The sequence below is a fragment of the Capra hircus genome, chromosome 6 (genome assembly GCF_001704415.2).
Source record: "Capra hircus breed San Clemente chromosome 6, ASM170441v1, whole genome shotgun sequence".
NCBI lineage: Eukaryota > Metazoa > Chordata > Mammalia > Artiodactyla > Bovidae > Capra > Capra hircus.
In genome coordinates, this window is record NC_030813.1 from 94,123,644 (window position 1) to 94,145,344 (window position 21,701).

Below are 21,701 nucleotides of genomic sequence, written 5' to 3' on the forward strand. Positions count from 1 at the left end.
TGAAGGCATGAGGAGAAGGGGATGACAGAGGATGAGAGATGGTTGGATGGTATTACTGACTCAATGGACATGAGTTTGAGCAAGCTCCAGGAGTTGGTGATGGACAAGGAAGCCTGGCATGCTGCAGTCCCTGGAGTTGCAGAGAGTCAGACACAACTGAATGACAGAATTGAACTGATTTTGACTTTAAATAAAAATATACTTCCATCTCTGGCCTTGGAAATATGACTGAGCAGCTAAAAGATTTTGGCAGTCTCAGAAACTGAGATTAACACAGACCCAAATGTTTTCTAAAAAAAAGATTAATTCATATTGAGTCTGACTTTAAGGTTGTATTCGTGAAGAGTACTGGTGAGTTTCAGAAATACTATTCCAAATGTCTTTTCAAAATCTAGATGTGGTTAATTTCAGGAATTTGACCTTTTGTCTCCCATGTCTCAACATATATATCTGGTGAGGAAAAGACATCACATGAGAGGAGCAATGGAAATGAGTGCTACAAATCATGGAGTTAATTAGGCATGAAGCAGAGACACAGCTGTGTTTGGGTATAAGTCTGAAGCATTTTTAATTTTAAGCAGGTGTGTAAGGAGACAGCTCAGACCTGCATCTTGTACTATCAGACAAATGGAACAAATGGAAAAATGTAATTAGTGATGCTGAAGCTCTAATACTTTGGCCACCTGATGCGAAGTCAACTGCTTAGAAAAGTCCCTGATACTGGCAAAGATTGAAAGCAGGAGGAGAAGGGGACGACAGAGGGTGAGATGGTTGAGTGGCATCACTGAATCAGTGGACGTGAGTTTGAGCAAGCTCCGGGAGATGGTGAAGGACAGGGAAACCTGGCGTGCTGCAGTCCATGGGATCTCAAAGAGTGGGACATGACTGAGCAACTGATCAACAACAAAAAATAGGTTAATTAACTAAGGCTGGTTAGTTCATATACAGGCTTCCTTGGTGGCTCAGACAATAAAGAATCTGTCTGCAGTGCAGGAGACCTGGGTTTGACCCCTGGGTTGGGAAGATCCTCTGGAAAAGGGAATGACAACTTGGAGAATTAATTTCTCTCTGGTTACAGTATAAATTCCAAGGAGATTAAATAACTAACAGGTAAGAAGCATGGAGAAGGCGATGGCACCCCACTCCAGTACTCTTGCCTGGAAAATCCCATGGACAGAGAAGCCTGGTAGGCTGCAGTCCATGGGGTCGCTAAGAGTTGGATACAACTGAGCGACTTCACCTTCACTTTTCACTTTCATGCACTGGAGAATGAAATGGCAACCCGCTCCAGTGTTCTTGCCTGGAGAATCCCAGGGACAGGGGAGCCTGGCGGGCTTCCATCTATGGGGTCACACAGAGTCGGACATGACTGAAGTGACTTAGCAGCAGCAGCAAGAAGCATACTGAAAAATAACAAAATACAGAACTATAGAAATTGAAATGTAATTCCTGGTGCATCTACAGTCACATAATGTAAATATTCTCTAACCTTCTGTCTTCTCTACCAAGGACAATAATCAGTATAGTATGTGGATTTTAAAGTGTTTAAGTCAACAGAATCCTTTCTGTTCCCTTATTTTTTTTTGGTGCCGTGGGACCGTTTGACAGCCTAGTGAAGTTCATACTCATTTTTAAAGCATAAAATACTGAGGATCACAGATTCACTGAATTCTGTCCATGGAGAACTTGGGGATCATTGAACCCAACAAATGCCACTGTGATGTTTACATTAGAAAAAACAACAACAAAAAACTGACATAAGCTGAAAGTAAGTTCTTAGGTTTGAAAAGGGTTTTGATTTCACAGTATTCACCCACCGTCTCCCTACCACTACAATGTGCTTCTCCTTAGAGCCAGGTCATCAGGGAGGACTGGCCAGACAAGACTTCTAAGCCATGCATTCATGAACACCTGACACTACCTATCACTTTGATCTGTAGAGACTTTTCATTTTTCATGGACTCTGTTTTCTCCCCTGCACAAATGTACCACACACTCAGCTACATGGGGCACGTTTTATGTCACGCTCATCTTGAGAAAAGTTAAGTTACATAACATTTGACCTTTTATAGGTGTCCTGTATTAGACAACTGAGAACTTTTGATCTGAATATTTTTGGCCCTAAAAACATGATTGCTATAATCACAAGTGTAGAGAACTTTCATTAGTTAATTTTCTACCTGTATGTATGAAAAAGAAGAAATTCATAATAAAATAATTATTAATAAAATGATATGAAAATGTATTTCACCAGAACTGTTTTCTCAGGAGAATTCTGACCCTGCCTAGAACATGGGTGGGCCTTCAATTCAGGGACATGTCTGAGTTATGTTCCCAAATCCAAACGTTTATACACAAGTTCTTCTCTGTATTCCACCCTTATTTAAAACCCAGAAGTGAAAGGTCACGTGCAGAGAGGAATGCCTGAGGTTCTGCAGTCTATCCATTCTCTAGTTCATGGTTCCTCATCCTTTCTCCTTCCCTAACACATGTGGCAAATGGCACACTATCTTCAATTCACCGTGGAAGAGGTTCTTAACCCAAGAGAGAAGGAGGACAATTTTCAATTTGAACTTAAACAGCTCCCCACTTCCAGCCCTCACACCGAAAAGCCACTGCTCTCTGCCTCCTGTTATTCTTGACTGGCGCCAAAGCTCACCTGCGCTTGCACCACTCTGTCCCTTCCTAAGTCACTTATTTCATTTATGTACTGGGGCGGGGGTCACTGGAACTACAGCTGCTAAGATTTACTGAGCGCTCACTACTTGTTGAGGAACTGAGCTAAATGTTTCATGTGCACGTTCTCATCTAATACCCAGAAGAGAAAAGCCTTATCTTCAGGTTTCAGAGAAGGAAACTGGTCTGAGAAATCTTGTGTGACTTCAGTGCATACAGTTAATGAGGGGCTGATCAGGGATTTGAACCTAAGTCATCAGGCTCTAGAGCTGAAGCTCCGAAACAAGCAAATACATGCTTTGGCGAACATTATTCTCTTTACCCAGTGTCCTCTTAGTTCTTTTCTATCAGAAGGTTTTTTTACCTAAACTGAGGCAGGGAAATCTTCCTTAAGTTCCTGGGTTGTGTAAATCTTGGGGACATGAAGATCCTTAATTTCCTCTCACCACTGGGTGCCAGGAAGCTGAAAGTCAGACTGATGGGCCTTATATATTTTATAGAAACTTACCACAGATAGTTGTGAAGTAATCCTAAACCTGGCTTATTTTCATTATCCTATTATTTTCCTTTGTTTCTAGTTTGTTTTATGAATCTTGCACATATAAATTAATTTTTAAGCATAAGCAACTTTTGTGGAACAGAACGCTCCACAAAAAAGCAGTGGCTGAGAACTCACTATTAAAATGGTGAGATGAAATGGTGACGTGAAATGGTGGTAACCCTGTCTATGGACTCAACTTCTATTGTGACAATGAAAGAAAAAGTTTGTGAAAGCCATCAGAGTTCAAGTTTTAGATAACATTTGAGAAAAACCATTCTATAATGAGTAATATTGGAAAAAAAATCTGTTCTGATGCTCTGACATATATACCTCCACCATTTATTTAGACTAAAGTCATAAATCCATTATAAAAACATATACCTACCTGGAAAATACCTTTCTGGAACTTTGGAAATGTAGAACAGGAAAGCAAGAAGAGCAATCACATACATCACAACTACACGGGGTGCAAAGTCCTGAAAAGCAAAACATAGTTTTTCACAGATCTCCCGACTGTGACTGAACTTCCACCTTACCAATATTATAAATCTAATTAATATAATTAAACACATCGAATTAGAATTCATAGGTGGGATTTAAGTCTATTAAATCTTACAGACAGTCTCCAGTCATAGAGACCTAGCTCTAAATACTTTAGGAAGCGTTTCACAGGAGTGGAACACAGAGACTGCCCTAAGGGTCAGGGCACTACAGCAGCTAAAGCTTCAACAGGGTGAAACTGCAAAGGGCAGCCAACTCCCATTTACAACACGGGTGCCTGGGTAGAATACATGTGGGAATGGAGTAACCAGCTGAATAAGCAAAGAGGCTAAACAGGGATCTGTGGCTGGAAAAGACCCAAGAGGCTCAGCCCAACAGTGATATCTGTTCCACTATCCTGGATAAATGATTCTCTTGAATACTACTGTGCAAAGTTCTCTTGGAAAGCTTTTCCTTGCCCTAAGAAAATCAGCCAGCTCTAATTTATACACCTTGTTCCTAATTCTGATTATAAACCTAATTTACTAAGAAGCCATTTAAGAAATAAAACAAATGACTTTTCTTCCCTGGACACATATTTGAGAATCATCATGGAGCCCCTCTCCCCTGAATCCTATGTTCTCAGACAATCAACCTCAGATTCTACAAACATTCTAGAACAGAGCTCCACTGTACCTCCAGGATTAGCTGTTTGGAGCTTTGCATCTTTGGTCAAGCGCCTCTCTCTCCATCTTTTTAAAACTAGACCTTACTGGAGAATTTCTCTGGAAGTCTCACTTTGTTTCTGTACTGGGATGATCTCTGTTTATGTTATATTTCCATCTTAGAGAACCAGTCTTCCTAAGCCATCTTTCTATTTTAAGACTGCTGAACACAGGAAAGTGTCCCCCTGCCCTCCCCCACACTTATTTTTTTTCTGAATTTCTTAATAATCTACTGGCTTAATAGGTCTGGTGCTCTTTCTTTAATAACAAGATAAGCTTATGATAAGCTTGAAAGTGAAAGTGAAGTCGCTCGGTTGTGTCTGACTCTTTGCAACCCCATGGACTGTAGCCTACCATGTTCCTCCGTCCATGGGATTACCCAGACAAGAGTACTGGAGTGGGTTGCCAATTCCTTCTCCATATGATAAGCTTAAAAAGATGCATTTCCCTCATCCCAAAACATTCACTTCTGAATGTCAACAACTATTCACTTCTGGTTAGGACTGAATCTATTAAGAGAGTGGCACTTCCCCATTCTATTTTCTGGGCATCAAAACTGTCACAAAACTGATGTTTTCGCAGATACCAGGATCACTGAAGTTACTCATTACCACTATCACATCTTTATCCCAATTTTTTAGTCTTATAACCTACCATTAGCCTCTCCTCTTCTAAAAAAATATAATTCTTTTGAATAAAACCTGCATTTAAATCTCCATTATTCCAAAGGTACCTTTGCAACAAGTGCAGGAAATTTCTTCTAGATTTCTCAGCATAATTAAGTTATGTTAAAAATTCTCGTTTACTCCCTAGCACATACCTAGAGCATTTATATACAAATCTCTAAGAATTTAGGTCTTCTTTCTAACTCCCTTCTCAAGAATGCTGAGGAATTCTCACTGAGGTTCTTCCTAATGTACTCCAGCTCTCCCCATAACAACTAATGGTCTTTTATTTCTCAATATATTTTCCTTGCGGGGTAGAATATAGTCAGTCCCATGGCTCTAGCTGCCAAGAGATTTTCAAATCTCTACTACTAGTCTCAATCTCTGAGGTAAATCCACACCTGATCTCCACTTTAACATTCCACAGGTACTGCAGACTCAAGAGGCCCAAGAATAAATCCTTCCCAACTCCTTCCCTTCCACTAACAAGCAAATCAGCTGCTTCTCTTGGCACTAACCTTGCCCCAGCTGACAAAGCTGGAAACTTAGGAGTCCTCCTCTACAGGGAGGACCTGGATATTTACATTCCAAGGGGAACAGAAAGAGAGTTAAGAATGTATCATCTTACAGAAAAACATCTCAGAAGAAAATAGCAGTTAGAAACTATGCCTCAGAGTATGTTTTATCTATTTATTAATGTATAGATATGAAAACTTACTGCATCATTATGCCATTATAAATGTGTCCTCAAATGACAAAGACCCACCCACTTGGCCGGAGTACACTACTTTACACAAAGGAATGAAATGAAAAGGACAAAAAGAACGGGAACATACTGACCACACTCGGCCTACCTGAACGATAGGAGCACCGATTCCTCCATTGAGCCACACCCAGTGGAGAGTAGGGATGACTCCATACCCGGACACGGAGCAGAAGATGATGGAGCGGAGCCTCTGCCACTGCTGTGTGAGGTAACTGGGATGGATCTGAGCAAAGAACACGGCCAGGATCATAGCAAGCACGGTGATCAAGTACACTTGACGCCAATACTAGAAAGAAAGGACATTGCATTTTAATTGTCATTGACAATAAGGGAAGGAAATGAGCAATTTTTGATTTTGGCTTCTACGGGACGCATTCCAAACTGTATTTATTTTCGTATTTTCACTTCCAAACACGATTACCTTCCTTCCTTAAAATAACGCATGTTGCATACAATTGTTAGGTCTCTTAGGATGACAAACCAGATCCCAAAGTGAGGTGGTAAAGAACACATTTATTCACACAGAAGCATTCCCCGAGTACCTATTATATGCCAGGGGCAAGTGAAGTCCTGTGGCAGCAAGGACAAAGCTCAGTGGGAGAGCTCACAGGCTATGAGGGGGCGGACGTATAAAGAGTTGATTATAATCAAAGGATAAGGACTGCAGTTGAGTTATGAACAGAATGTTGTAGGACCACGGAAGAGGGAGCAATTGCTACCGGAAGAGTTAAAAAAGGCTTCACAGAGGAAACGACAACTAACCTGGGTCCCGAGGAATATGTAAGATCTTGTGAGAGGAGGGAGTTCTCAAGGAAAAGGAAGCGCAAGGGAGCAAGGAAGTTTTGTGAAGGGAACTGAAAGGCAGACACTTTTCCAAGCTGGTGCTGAGGGAATAGCAGAGCTCTTGAAGAAAAAGGTGATGTGGTTGTTTTTCAAACTAACTTATTAGAATAACTCTGACATCAGTGTAAAGAAAAAAAAAAAAAGAGGTGACAGGAAGCTAGCTAGAAGGGTATTAAATATTTGATTCAAGGAGAAAATAGCTTGGATTGTTGCTGAACAAGAAGACAGATGTGAGCACCAGATTCAGGAGACATTTTGAAATAAACTAAAATTTTACTGGTTGACTGTCTATGGGATAGGGCAGCAGAGGATGGGTCAGCTGTTTGCTGTAGAAAAGGCCACGCAGATGGCTTCTATTAGTGGAGCAAGTGAACAAAGTGATCCAGCAGGAGGGTGTGTGTGTATTGGGGGTAGAAAATGGTGCAACATGAAATATCATTCATTTCAAAATATATCAAGTGTGAAGGACTTGCAGAATATTTAGGTATCTAAATGAGAGGTTGAAAAGCTAGTCCTGAAGCTCAAAAGCTGTTAGTTGTCCTAACAACTCAGTTAGGACAGAATTCTTAACCTGGGCTCCAAGGACTTCTCTGGAACCATTACAACTTCCTGAAACTCACATGTCAAAATGACTGATCAGTCTGCACCCAAACGCATATTATCTGGGATGGAGGGTCCACAGTTTTCAATCTCATTCTCAAAGCAGCCTGTGTTCCTTAAAAGGTAAAGCGCCATTAGAGCAACTGAATATTTGGTTAAATGATGAGATATCAGAAGTAAGAAAACAATTTTTCCTTTAAATGATTATGGATTGTATTAGCTCTAACAGATTCTTGTTTTTTTCCTCTTTAATCTACCCTGGAGTTCTGGTTCTTCTGAAAAAAGATTTACAGTTTTCCCACTAGTCTCTTTGATTATCAGATATGCTTGGGAAGAGTTAAAAAAACCGATTTCAGAGAAATACAGAATAAGCAAAAAAATTTCTAGTATTACATACTCAAAAGCCTATTTTTAAAGATGTCAACATTTTCATGTAAAACGAGTAAGTTGTGAAAGGTGAGCAGATATGGGCAGTTTACTACTAAAATCAAATCAATTTTCAACAGGGTAAATGGCATATATATTTAATTATATGCTTCCATTCCAATGTAATCAGGCCTGAAGAACAAATGGCTTATGAATAAGTGGCTATCATTAATAATGTTCTTACATTCAAACCAAATTCTGATTTTTCACTTTGCTAGTTTTACACTCTAGCAGTGTTGCCATTTTTCTCTATTATTGTGGAGAGACAAAGATCCTACTTAAGAATTTCCAACAATCAGAGGTCTCCTGTGCTGCAGCCCACCCTCCCAGGGAGTGAAGGCTGGGGATACGGTCTGGACCCTCATTCCATGGGGAGGGCTCAGACAGGACAGACTCTCATCCTGTGACTAGCAGGTCCGCTGTTCCTGGCAGAGTAGCTCAGTTTTGGCTCTGAAAGGGAAGGAACTAAAAGGATAAAAGAAAAAGAGAAAATGGTGTGGTGGGGGGCAAGAGAAAAAGAGAGGCGGGTCAATGAGGACTTTCTGAATGGGAGGTCTTGAGATGGAAGGTTCAGTTCGCCTTCTTGACTGAGACATGAGAAGAGGAGGGAGTTGGTCAATATATTCAGATCAGCTGCTGTATAATTTGATCACAGTGTTTCAAATGCTGCTTACCCAAGGCAAAAACTGACTTTTGTAACTTGAGGCTCAGAAAGCAGCAGTGGTCAAGAATTCAGAGTAGTAGCAGCAGTGTTAGTTGCTCAGTCATGTCCGACTCTTTGCAACCCCATGGACTGTAGTCCGTCAGGCTCCTCTGTCCATGGGATTCTCCAGGCAAGGATACTGGAGTGGATTGCCATTCCCTTCTACAGGGGATGTTCCCAACCCAGGGACTGAACCCGGGTCTCCTGCGTTGCAGGCAGATTCTTTACCATTTGAGCTACAATATATGTTAGAATTCAGAGTAGACACGTTTGTTAAAAACACTCACCACCCATCTGGTTTGTCTCTAGGTCTGACTCTAAATATAAGACTAAGGAAAGGAAAATATATTTCTTATAGAAGAATATGGGTCAACACATTCAGAGATATACTTTTTCTTTTTTTTTTTTCCCACTGAGAGAGGAATAAAGGATAAGAAGGGAAAATGGAAAGTAGCACCTAGCTTCATAATTTTGACCAGCACTAACTTGATCTTCAACTCCAGCAACACAAAAATAAAAGATGGGTAATGTGCATCTGAGGACTCAGGTAGCTATATGGTTTTAGTGGGGAAATAGTAAAATTTAATGCTTAAGTTTCAGAAGATAGCATATATATATTTTCCACGGAAAATCAGTAAAAGGAGTAGGAGCTAATAACAGATGTTAGAGATCATGGGGCCCTTTTGAAAAATGAGTTTATGCCTCCACTAGACTTTACTGTTTCTTCGATAAGTTAATTATGTGTCTACTCAGAAGTTCCAGGGAATCATGGAAAGATAAAAGACCTACACCTGAAAGGGAGTATGTAAAATGTTTTTAAGTTACTCACATTATTACAATAAAATGCATAAAATACACCAGAGACATAGCAGCCCAGTATTCCAATAGAAATTCCTGCATAATCTAATGCCATCCATCTTCGACAGGTTTTTTCTGATCGATGGCAGGAAAAGAGATGATAGCCCACGGAGCAAAGCATACAGACCTAGGGGAAATAAAACAACTCTTATCAAAGTGAAACAAACAAAATGACAAAAGCAACTCATGCATGACATTCAGGGAGGTGGTCAGGTGAAGTCCAGGTTTTTCAGCCAAACAGACCTAGACACAGACTCTGGCTTTGTGCCTGGTTGTATGTCATTTTCTTAAGCCTCAGTTTCCTCATGGGTAAAACAGAGACAAAAATCATAAAGAAATCTATAATAACAGCTATTTTATAAGATAAACAACTGAAATGAGTAGCACAATGGAAGGAAATCTATCTATTGCATCTTATTTTGATCCATGAATAAGTTTCCTTTTAAAAACTACTTACTACAGAAGTAAGGCATGTCCTTAGAAAGATGAAAAAAAAAATGGAATTTGATGATGTAAAAAAAAAAAAGCCCCACCCAGTCAATCTCTTCTCCAGTGATAGCCACTGATAATATCTTTTATGTGTCTGTCGAGACATTTTCAATGAACATACCAAACATCTATGATACAGAAGTCTATATATACACATATAAGAACACATTTTATATTAATCAGGTAAAATCATATAGTTTGCTCTATTTGTTTTTTTCACTTAATTTAAGATCTTTTATGCCTGTATGAGACTTCATTGTATAGAGTTTACTTTTAAGTCAAAGTTAAACATGGCTTTGGTGCATTCAAGGAAAAATAACTGTGACTTATGCTGATTCTATGTTGCCAAATTGAGAGTAAAGCTTATCTGATTCAATCAGCTGCTCTGAAGATTGATAAGGCTTCTGCAGCTGAACTCCCTCTAGCCATTAAATACCAGCTGTGTGTCATGCACTCGGGATACAAAGATGAAGGCTGTGGGGACTGATTTGTATATTGTTCATTGTTGTTATCTACTATCAAAGAGATTTTTTTTGGACAAGTGAGCAAATGGTGATGTTGGAAGTCCTGTAGCAACAGTGCAGAGCACAGCTAGAAAACGGGAGGGCGGGAACTGGGTCTGTGGGCGCATGTGTGCACTGGAGGGCCGGAGCCGTAGGAGGAAGAAAGTTCCGTAGTTTATAAGAGGGCTGCCACCTGAGCTGCACCTTCAGTTGCTCTGGCGTGCATCAAGGACAGAAACAAAGGTATGCGCAGGGTTACTGGTGGGTCCACAGCAAGAGCAGCATATTAAACACAACACCCTGAGCAATGAATGCCATGTGGTGTTCTTCATGATATGATTAGGACAAGCCCTATACATCGAGGAGTCTTAACTTCAGTATTATGGACTCTGTGATACTACTGAAGATTTTATTTTAAACGCACCTTTATAGAAAGGTTGACATGAGAGGCTGCAACACTAGCCTTAGGAAACAATGACTAGAGCCTACACTAAGGCAAGGACAGTGGGGATGGGGAAAATGGGCCAGATACACGGTCATCTAGCCATTCTATCGGAGAAGGCAATGGCACCCCACTCCAGTACTCTTGCCTGGGAAATCCCATGGACAGAGGAGCCTGGTAGGCTGCAGTCCATGGGGTCTCGAAGAGTCGGACACGACTGAGCGACTTCCCTTTCCCTTTTCACTTTCATGCGCTGGAGAAGGAAATGGCAAGCCACTCCAGTGTTCTTGCCTGGAGAATCCCAGGGACGGGAGCCTGGTGGGCTGCCGTCTATGCGGTCACACAGAGTCAGACACGACTGATGTGACTCAGCAGCAGGAGCCATTCTATGGGCTTCCCAGGTGGCGCTGGTGGTAAAGAACCTGCTTGCCAATGCAGGAGACGTAAGAGATGCGGCTTCGATCCCCGGGTCGGGAAGATCCCCTGGAGGAGGCAACGGCACCCCACTCCAGTATTCCTGCCTGGAGAATCCCATGGACAGAGGAGCCTGGCGGGCTACAGTCCATGGGTTCCAAACAGCTGGACACAACTTAGCGACTAAAAACAAACAACAACACACAAATCAGTCCCCACAGCCTCAATATCAATGCTCAAAACAAGGTTCCTAGCCAGAGTCTCATTTCTTCTTCTGCTGTCTAAAATCCTTAAAGCTCTGTGACTTTGGCTACTAAACTGCAAGTCAGAGTGCACTGAGCAAATTAAACATAACTTTAAGAAGTTATGTTTCCTATTATCCTTGAGATAAAAGGATACATCCAGAGAACATGAAAGGGTACCTTCTCACTGACTGGAAAAGATCTCATTGCCACAGTGCCGAGTGACATCAAACAGTAAGCAGAGTCGATGACGTTCAGAAGGGGGGAGACAGAAAGGTAGGCAGGCAAGTGTGAGGCACGTGTGCACCCACAAACATCTGCAGCGATTTCACCCCAAATGTCCACCGTGGAAGTGGAATTTCAAATGACTTTTTATAATACTTTCTTCAAATACCACTTGTTTGCTCAAATTTCTACATGAGCGTATCTTATAGTAATAAAAAGAAACAAGAAAGCTACTTTCATTGTGAAAAGGAAAGTAAAACTGGAAAGCGAAAAATTACAGTTTCAAGTGGAAAGGATTAATAAAATAAATGGTATTCATAGAGGACATCTGAATGTTTGAAAAGCTAACTTAGACTAAGTATGTTCTGTTTTGAAAGGGACATGTTGTTAGAGTTGCTTAAAAAAAAACCGGCTGAAAAATTATCTGACATGTTGAGAATGTCTGTTTTCTGGGAAGTTTCCTTCTGTGGAATATCTCACTCCACCTAGGTAGACAAACAACAACACCTACAAGTCCAGAAAGTGCTAAGCTGTCTCTTGCTTCTGGGCTGGTCCACACATTTTTTATGCTTCAATGCCCTGCCTCACTCTCCCTTCTGTGACTCGATCTTGATGACAGGCTGGTTTTGTTCTGCACCAGAGTCCCAATACCTGGCTTAGTGCCTGGATATAGACAGGAGATATGAAAAAAATATTTCTGGAACTGAATATTAAGGAACTGAATCTAGGGAAAGGCATTCTCAAATTTTATTTTTCTCTAAGAAAGATCTCTGGGAAAGTGCAAAGCCCCTGAAATTACACTCTACTGTTCAGAATGCACTCTATTAATCTTGTTGGTAGGAAAGCATGAGCATTTAAAAAGTGCAGGATAGAGGAAAAAAAATGTTATATATCTTTAAAAAATTAAATATATATCAGTATTAATACATACACTGATGATTTACCATGCTGCCGGCTGACTCGAAGAATCTGGGGAAACTGGGTGAGCAAGTTATAATATCATAAAAATCACAAAAATGGTATTTGTAAGTAGGGCAGGTGTGCTCAGGTGACTTCAGCAAGCTGTGCTGTGTGTAACAGAAAGATCATTGCACTAGCAGTTAGCAGAACCAGACTTTACTGTCCTACTGAACATCCTTGAGCAAGTGACTCTAACACTTTAGGCATTTCTTCATTGGCAGGTGTTTTAATTATTTCATCTTCTCAGTTTTACAATGCAGTGCTTTCTTAAACCACTATGAAAATAAACATACATTCCCTGAACTAACATCAGCTGTGGCTGGGAGGATAAAGGGCAGGCAGAGGGTCAGAGGAAAGCTTGTGGGATCCTCATAGGGGACAGTATCCATATGACTAGTAGTAGAGCATAAAACAGAGTTTCTGATTATTGATTATAAGAGCATCTCAGTCAATAGTATCCAGGTGTGTGTCACTCAGTCGTGTCTGACTCTGAGACCCCATGGACTGTAGCCCACCAGGCTCCTCTGTGCATGGAATTCTCCAGGCAAGAATACTGAAGTGGGTTGCCATTCCTTTCTCCAGGGGATCTTTCTGACCCAGGGGTCAAAGTCGGGTCCCCTGCATAGCAGCCGGATTCTTTACCATCTGAGACAGGTAAGTATGGGCAAATGGATTCATTTCCATTTTAAAAATGGAGATAGGTTTTTAAGAGATGTTTAGGCTCCGATCGGGACAAAATTAAACCTGAGAATGCATATACTGTAAAAAAAATACTTAAAGAAAAAATAATTTTCTAATAATGACACAAAAATACAGAGTATTCTTTCCCGCAAAGAAATTAAAAATCTTATTCTAGAAACTAGAATTAGAAGAAAAAGGAGAGGGGGATGTTTCCATTGTGTTTCTTAATCATTTAAGTCCAGAGTTTTGAGTCAGATGATGAAGGCCTGAAACTGATTAATACACAATGAAAGCAACAGCTGTGTGGTTGACTTATGGATTCCCCTTTCAGAGCAGCAGCAGGTTAACTGCTGCATGTGCTGGCCTATGTCTGGGGGAGGAAGGATGGTACTTTTTTCTTTCCATTTTTATGGTTATCTGTACTTTGCTTTTTTTTTAAAAAATCTAAAAAATATCAACTAGATTTTGGTCCATATTAGCTTTCTTCTTTAGAAACTGTTTGAAAAATTATTAAACATAACTTTTAAAGGCCCTTTTACAGATTCCTGAAGAAAAGTGAAAGTGCTGAGGGACTAACACATGTTAGGTCAATAGGGGAAATGGCACAGAGAAGAAACTGAAAGTATTTGAAATCAGGAAAGTGCACAAGGCCCAAAGGAAATTAACATTAAAGTGAGAGAAAAGACTAATACCAGCAAAACGAGGCAACAGAATTAAGACAATAAGGAAACAAGTACAAAAGTCATAGACACATAAATAAAGGTGAAAAATGTTCCCAAACAAGTTTTAAGCACTCAGTAGGGTTCTACTTCCGGAGAAGGCAATGGCATCCCACTCCAGTACTCTTGCCTGGAAAATCCCATGGACGGAGGAGCCTGGAAGGCTGCAGTCCATGGGGTCGCTAAGAGTCAGACATGACTGAGTGACTTCACTTTCACTTTTCACTTTCATGCACTGGAGAAGGAAATGGCAACCCACTCCAGTATTCTTGCCTGGAGAATCCCAGGGACAGGGGAGCCTGGTGGGCTGCTGTCTATGGGGTCACGCAGAGTCAGACACGACTGAAGCGACTTAGCAGCAGGGTTCTACTTCAGTTGGCAAATAGAACACAATGAGAGATTTCTATCTCTGGATTAATTTTATAGCACAGATGTGTAGAGAGAGGAAGAAAAAAGAAAGAAATTTTCTCAATCTTTAAAACTTCATGGATTTCAAATACACTTTCACAAAAACATACTTTGGGTGCTTCTATTAGGAAATCGAATAAGCTAGCTTACATGCTGCTTTGGGTCTCTTTGCAGCAAGTGGTGGGTGTGGAGTACAGCCACCTGCCCAAGCCTGTGGGACCAAAGTTCTCTTTATCAACAATAGTGCTTGTGAAATGAGACTTACCTGGAAGCAGAAGAGACAAATAGAACAAATTACAAAATCTTCTCTGGATGCACTTGCTGAAGGTAACACAGATGTCATGTCATATATTCCCAGCGTGAAGAAGAGGAAGAAACCTAGCAAATGACTCCAGATGTTTACTGTCTCATTAGATAAAATGAACAAACTGGAAAAAAAAACAAAACCAAACATGCAGCTCAGATTCAGATCTGCTGGCTCACTGGAGGCATTTATAAGGGTAGGGACAATTTGGTTGGTGGCAGACGCTATCTAATACTTGCTACTTTAAGCCCTTAACTCCATCTTAGCCTTTTTAAATTTGACATACCATTTAGTTTAAGTTTTTCCACAACTCATCAATCCTGGGATCTTACAGTTTTTTTTTTTTTTTTCCCTTCTCATCTCTCATTATATTTACCATTTCAGTTATTTATGTATAAATTCCATCCCATTCTCCAGCATATCAATTCCCTGACAACTGGCACCATTCATCTTTATGATACCACTGTTCTCAGCACAGGGTCCTGCTCAGATTAGATGCTACGTGTCTACAGAAATAAACATGCAGATTAAAACTGGGTGCTAGCTAACACAGTCTGACATTTAGGACAGGCATCTGAAAATCTGCTAAGCTTAGGCACACTCAAAATACCTTTTTAGTATACACTGGGTTTCCCTGGTGGCTCAGATGGTAAAGAACCTGCCTGCAATGCGAGAGACCCAGGTTCGATCCCTGGGTTGGGAAGATGCCCTGGAGAAGGGAATGGCTACCCACTCCAGTATTCTTGCCTGGAAAATTCCATGGACAGAGGAACCTGGCAGGCTACAGTCCATGCAGTTACAAAGAGTTGGACATGACTGAGCAACTAACACTTTGATTTCAGTATATATAACATGCAAGTGCAAAGTTAAATGGACTTGAGATAAGCAGGATAAATACAAATGGATCCACCGGAGATGTCCTTTAAGACAGGCATGCTGCAACAACTTTGCTGAGGCTGTTTTGAAACCAAACTAGTTTCCAGGCGGCATGAGTTTATTCTTTGTTGGAATAACAGGAGGTTACTTTTAATATCTTTACCAGCTGAGCTCCCAGGGAAGCCATAAAGGAAAGATATAAGCACCTGAATGCACAGTTCCAAAGAATAGCAAGGAGAGATGAGAAAGCCTTCCTCAGTGATCAATGCTAAGAAATAGAGGAAAACAATAGAATGGGAAAGAGTAGAGATCTCTTTAAGAAAATTAGAGATACCAAGGGAACAGTTCATGCAAAGATGGGCTCGATAAAGGACAGAAATGGTATGGACCTAACAGAAGCAGAAGATATTAAGAAGAGGTGGCAAGAATACACAGAAGAACTGTACAAAAAAAGATATTCATGACCCAGATAATCACGATGGTGTGATCACTCACCTAGAGCCAGACATCCTGGAATGTGAAGTTAAATGGGCCTTAGAAAGCAACACTATGAACAAAGCTAGTGTAGGTGATGGAATTCCAGTTGAGCTATTTCAAATCCTGAGAGATGATGCTGTGAAAGTACTACACTCAATATGTCAGCAAATTTGGAAAACTCAGCAGTGGCCACAGGCCTGGAAAAGGTCAGTTTTCATTCCAATCCCAAAGAAAGGCAATGCCAAAGAATGCTCAAACTACCGCACAATTGCATGCATCTCACATGCTAGTAAAGTAATGCTCAAAATTCTCCAAGCCACGCTTCAGCAATACGTGAACCATGAATTAATTCCCTGATGTTCAAGCTGGATTTAGAAAAGGCAGAGGAACTAGAGATCAAATTACCAACATCCGCTGGATCATGGAAAAAGCAAGAGAGTTCCAGAAAAACATCTATTTCTGCTTTATTGACTATGCCAAAGCCTTTGACTGTGTGGATCACAATAAACTGTGGAAAATTCTTCAAGGGATGGGAATACCTACCACTTGACCTGCCTCTTGAGAAACCTATATGCAGGTTAGGAAGCAACAGTTAGAACTGGACATGGAACAACAGACGGGTTCCAAATAGGAAAAGGAGTACGTCAAGACTGTATATTGTCACCTTGCTTATTTAACTTATATCCAGAGAAACGCTGGGCTGGATGAAGCACAAGTTGGAATCAAGATTGCTGGGAGAAATATCAATAACCTCTGATATGCAGATGACACCACCCTTATGGCAGAAAGTGAAGAGGAACTCAAAAGCCTCTTGATGAAAGTGAAAGAGGAGAGTGAAAAAGTTGGCCTAAAGCTTAACATTCAGAAAACGAAGATCATGGCATCTGGTCCCATCACTTCATGGGAAATAGATGGGGAAACAGTGGAAACAGTGTCAGACTTTATTTTTTTGGGCTCCCAAATCACTGCAGATGGGGATTGCAGCCATGAAATTAAGACGCTTACTCCTTGGAAGGAAAGTTATGACCAACCTAGATAGCATATTCAAAAGCAGAGACATTACTTTGCCAACAAAGGTCCATCTAGTCAAGGCTATGGTTTTTCCAGTGGTCATGTATGGATGTGCAAGTTGGACTGTGAAGAAAGCTGAGCGCCGAAGAATTGATGCTTTTGAACTATGGTGTTGGAGAAGACTTTTGAGAGTCCCTTGGACTGCAAGGAGATCCAACCAGTCCATTCTAAAGGAGATCAGTCCTGGGATTTCTTTGGAAGGACTGATGCTAAAGCTGAAACTCCAATACTTTGGCTACCTCATGCGAAGAGTTGACTCACTGGAAAAGACTCTGATGCTGGGAGGGATTGGGGGCAGGAGGAGAAGGGGACAACAGAGGATGAAATGGCTGGATGGCATCACCAACTCGATGGACATGAGTTTGAGTAAATTCCAGGAGCTGGTGATGGACAGGGAAGCCTGGTGTGCTGCGATTTATGGGGTCGCAGAGTCAAACATGACTGAGTGACTGAACTGAACTGAACTTTTAATATCAGTACTACTTGCCCTCTTTCAATATGCCCTAACTGGTTTTGAGTTTAAATAGGGCTTCCCAGGTGGCTCAGTGGTAAAGAACCCACCTGCCAATGCAAGAGACTTGGGTTCCATCCCTGGGTCAGGATGATCCCCTGGAGGAAGAAATGGCAACCCACTCCAGTATCCTTGCCTGGGAAATCCCAAGGACAGAGGAGGCTGGAAGGCTACATTCCATGAGGTTGCAAAGAGTCAGACATGAGGGAGCACACAAGCAAACGTATAACTTTAACACAGAATTTGCAGCAGTCACCATGGTTCCCATATTCCCATGCCATAAACACAGTGGAGTCTCACACAATCAAATGATCATCAAGGATAGAGCGGATCTCGTATCATTAATGTCAGGCTTTATCCTGTACAAGCTCCAAGTATAAACACTGCTTACACTGGGGACGGGCAGAAGAGATGCAGGAATGTGAGGAAACATATCTAAGCCCAGGACTGTTTGACAGCCAGTACACATCCGTTACCTCAGAACTTTTCATGTGGTGAAACCCAGTGTAACCTGGTTAAGCGAGCAGAGAGGCACAATCATGGCACGTTCCTTCCAACTAACAGAGTACTGGCAGAACAGCTGTGACACACAAAACCTCTCCTTACACCTAAGATATAGATATCAGTATCTATATAGATATAGACATACAGCTGGCCCTCTAGGCAGCTAAAAGAAGAGAGGGCAAAAGCGGAACCTGGAAACACCAAGCTGGTAGGAAGGGCACTTAGAAGAATATCCCTAGGAGGGGATCTACTTTTAATCAATGAGAAGTTAGACATATACTCCGATCAGCTGCAAAATCAACAATATATTTCTTCATCAGCATCTATCCGGCTTCAAATTAAAAGATCATGGTGTTAACAAGTCACCATTTACTGAGTGTTTATTATGTGCCAGGCTGGGTGTAGTATTTACATACACAAGGACTCGTTTAGTCCTCACTACTTTCTGAAGCAGATACTGTAATTACCCTCATTCTTACAAATGAGGAGAATAAGGCAGAGAGAGGTTAACTTTTGTTTAAGGTCCCACAGCTGTGAAGTGGCAGATCTGCATACTCACGTCTTTTTCACTCAATGGCCTGAGATCTAGAGCACTGTATTTTCACTCCTTGATCTATGAGATTTGGACCCTAACATCAGAATGCAGAGGTGGGTTTAAAGCTATTATTTAAGATAATTCATTACCCGCTTTATCCATGTGGAACTTCACATCCACAGCAGGAGCTAGCTCTGATTTCTTGTGTAATAACTTATGCAAAGAAGGTGATGGGGAGGAAATGGCACTCACGAATCAAACTGTCAAATGCCGTGGGCCATTCACTGAAGCCAAGCAGAGATGGACAGTGATGTCACCTTGTGACTCTGAGTTAGAGAAGTACTTCAAAGGCAGGCAGGGTGAAGGAACAGTGGAAAGACGGTACCAAAAAGAAGATCAAGAATCAAACACGTGGTTGCTGCTTGAGCAACTCAATAGCTCACATTCCAGCAGTGGGGTTTGTCACTACACTGACCTAGAGCTAACCAACATCAGTATCTCAATTCTCTTAAAGTGGGGTCCTGCAATTAAGTACATATAGTGAGTTTTGGGGCTTCCCAGGTGGCTCAGTGGTAAAGAATCTGCCTGCCAATGCAGGAGATGGAGGTTTGATCCCTGGGTCAGGAAGGCTCTCCTGGAGAAGGAAATGACAACCCACTCCAGTATTCTTGCCTGGAGAATTCCATGGACAGAGGAGCCTGGTGGGCTACAGTCCATAAGGTCGAAAAAGAGTTGTATATGACTTAAAGACTGAGCATGCAGGCAAGTGAGTTTTAACAGATATCTAGTTTAAGAACTAGAACACTAATTTTTCAGTTTTGTTTTCTTTTTAAACCCAGGCTTTCAAGGGACTCAATTTTAAGAACGTAGATGATGAAGAACTTCCTTTTTTAAAGATGTTTCTACAGTGCTCTAATGGAGGGCAGCACCCCCTTACAGGCCCCCTTTGCTATAGTGCTTTTCCCACACATCGTTTTTCACAATGGTTATTACGTAATAGTGTAATTAGCTCTTTAATGTGTGTCATCCAGGCTAGAGTTCAGTAGATTCACCGAGAACAAGGGCCATACCTGCGTTCCTCTGTAGGACCTGGTAGGGAGACTGTCAGGGGCTCCATACTACCTACTAAAGGCATGAATCAGGAATTTTTAAAAATTTATATGCCAATGTGAACTTGTTTCCGATTATACCGGCATTTATCTGGCCCCAAACATCTGAATTTCCATACGGCTGCCTTAAAAATAAACAAAGCTTAGGTATACATAGGCGCAAGTATGTCCTCGCCATTGCCGGTGGGGTCGATTCCAACATGTACCCCCAATGAACATCGAATGGAATAAAGGATGTGAGCCCTTTGTAAACAGCAAAGCCCCACTGGAGTTAGCGACTTCATGATCATTGTTACCGTCATTAGTCCATGGATCAAGTACCCCGGCGGGGGAGAAAGAAAGATCACGAAGAGAGAAGAGGGGGCAGAAAAGGATGAAAAGGATGGAGCAGCTAGGGAACAAGGGGCGCGGAGAACAGCGGGGAAAGCAGCAGGCGGACCAGACAAAAAGGGTGTAGAGGAGGAGGAGCCGCCGGCGCTCCCCCCTGGCGCACCCAGCGGAGGCGGCCAGTCTGTACCTTTTGATACACAGCCTGGAAGGCAGGTAGGCCCGGTAGCCGTCGGTGATGTACGGGTTGTCCTTGAGGGACACGGGGATCTGCTCGTAGGTGTAGAGGCGGATGCCGCGGGGCACCAGGACGGGCCAGTACTGGTAGCTGCCCAGCTCGATATAATGTGCGCTTTTCAGCAGCTTCTGATGCATCCTTCCCGGCCGCCGCTGCTCCCTAAGCGGGGAGCCCACCCAGGCCCCGCTTCCCCGGGGAGGGGGCTTCGCCGCCGCCGCAGCCCCCGCCCCGGAGCCAGCGGACGCCGCACGAAGTCCTACCGCCCCGCCGCTGCCCAGGCCCGGCTCCGCGAACTGAGCGTACACAGCCGTCAGCACCCCGGCGGACCGGGCGGCGTCGCAGTCCTCTCTGACGTCAGCACGCGGCTGCGGGCTCCACCCCTCGGCCCTGGCTACGATCGGAGTGGTTGGCGACAGGAGGGGGCGTGGTTATGAAGGGGAGGGGGCGGGGCCGGGGTCCACGCGGGCGCGCCTGTGTGCCTGGGAGGCGGGTCTCCGCAGGAGGTCCGCTACCAGAGCGCCTAGGGGCGGCGGGCGGCGAATACTTATGGATGACAAGAGTGCGAAACTGTATAGCAAGTACAGCGGGTTTTTTCTTATTCTGTGTTTAATTAGAAGCAATACGTGTTTCATTCTGAAAATCAAATAGAAAAGACTAACTGGAAGGAAAATAAGAACTAGAAGTAACTCTTACCGGTTACTTTATTCTTGGAATCTCACACACTTGGTGTCAGAAGGGACCTTCGAGGTTTTCTCGGCTAAGGTCAGTCTTTTGAAGTAGTTGGAAATAGAGAAATCTGATATACATAGAATTTTACCAAAATCGAGCATACACTGAGCCGTAAAGAAAGCCCTAACACATTCAAAGCGCCAAACCCACTGAGTATTTTCTCTGACCATGACAGACTTAAATTAGAAATTAACAAGAAAACGGAAAATCCCCAAATGTCTGGAATTGAAACAAACGCTTCTAAATATTTAGTGGGTTGATGAAGAAATTGCAATGGAAATGAGAAAATCTAGTGAAATGAGTGATAAAAGGTGGAATATATCAAAACTTGGGGTGTAGCTTATACAATGCTTAGAGCAAATGTTATATCTTCGTCACAGACTTCGAATTATAATGTAGACGTTTAGTCATAATGGCAGCTGGGGAGAACGTCAGTTTTGCGTCCATGTTTGTAGAATCCTTAGCCTGTGTTTTGCTATGGTAACAGTCACTCATGATGCCAATTATTTGTGTATTGTTATTGTGCAAGTAGTATTAGTTGATGTTTGAGATTCAGTATGGTTTACTTTGGAGAAGGCAGTGACACCCCACTCCAGTACTCTTGCCTGGAGAATCCCATGGACGGAGGAGCCAGGCTTTGAAGCCTTTCTAAAC

General features: G+C 42.1%; 1 protein-coding gene across 6 annotated transcripts in view; it reads right to left on the minus strand.

The window, feature by feature from the left end:
• Positions 1–20,654, minus strand: part of PAQR3 (progestin and adipoQ receptor family member 3) — a 31,808-nt gene extending 11,154 nt beyond the window's left edge. For all 6 annotated transcript variants that reach the window (XR_001918206.1, XR_001918207.1, XR_001918208.1 and 3 more), the window contains exons 1-5: positions 20,271–20,654; positions 14,632–14,794; positions 9,255–9,410; positions 5,942–6,139; positions 3,603–3,693 (exon numbers count right to left, since the gene is read on the minus strand). Coding sequence is in view for 3 of the 6 variants with exons in the window: in XM_018049631.1 (XP_017905120.1) it covers positions 3,603–3,693; positions 5,942–6,139; positions 9,255–9,410; positions 14,632–14,794; positions 20,271–20,455 (793 nt within the window). In the remaining 3 variants the exon portion in view is untranslated. The remainder of the gene's footprint in view (positions 1–3,602; positions 3,694–5,941; positions 6,140–9,254; positions 9,411–14,631; positions 14,795–20,270) is intronic.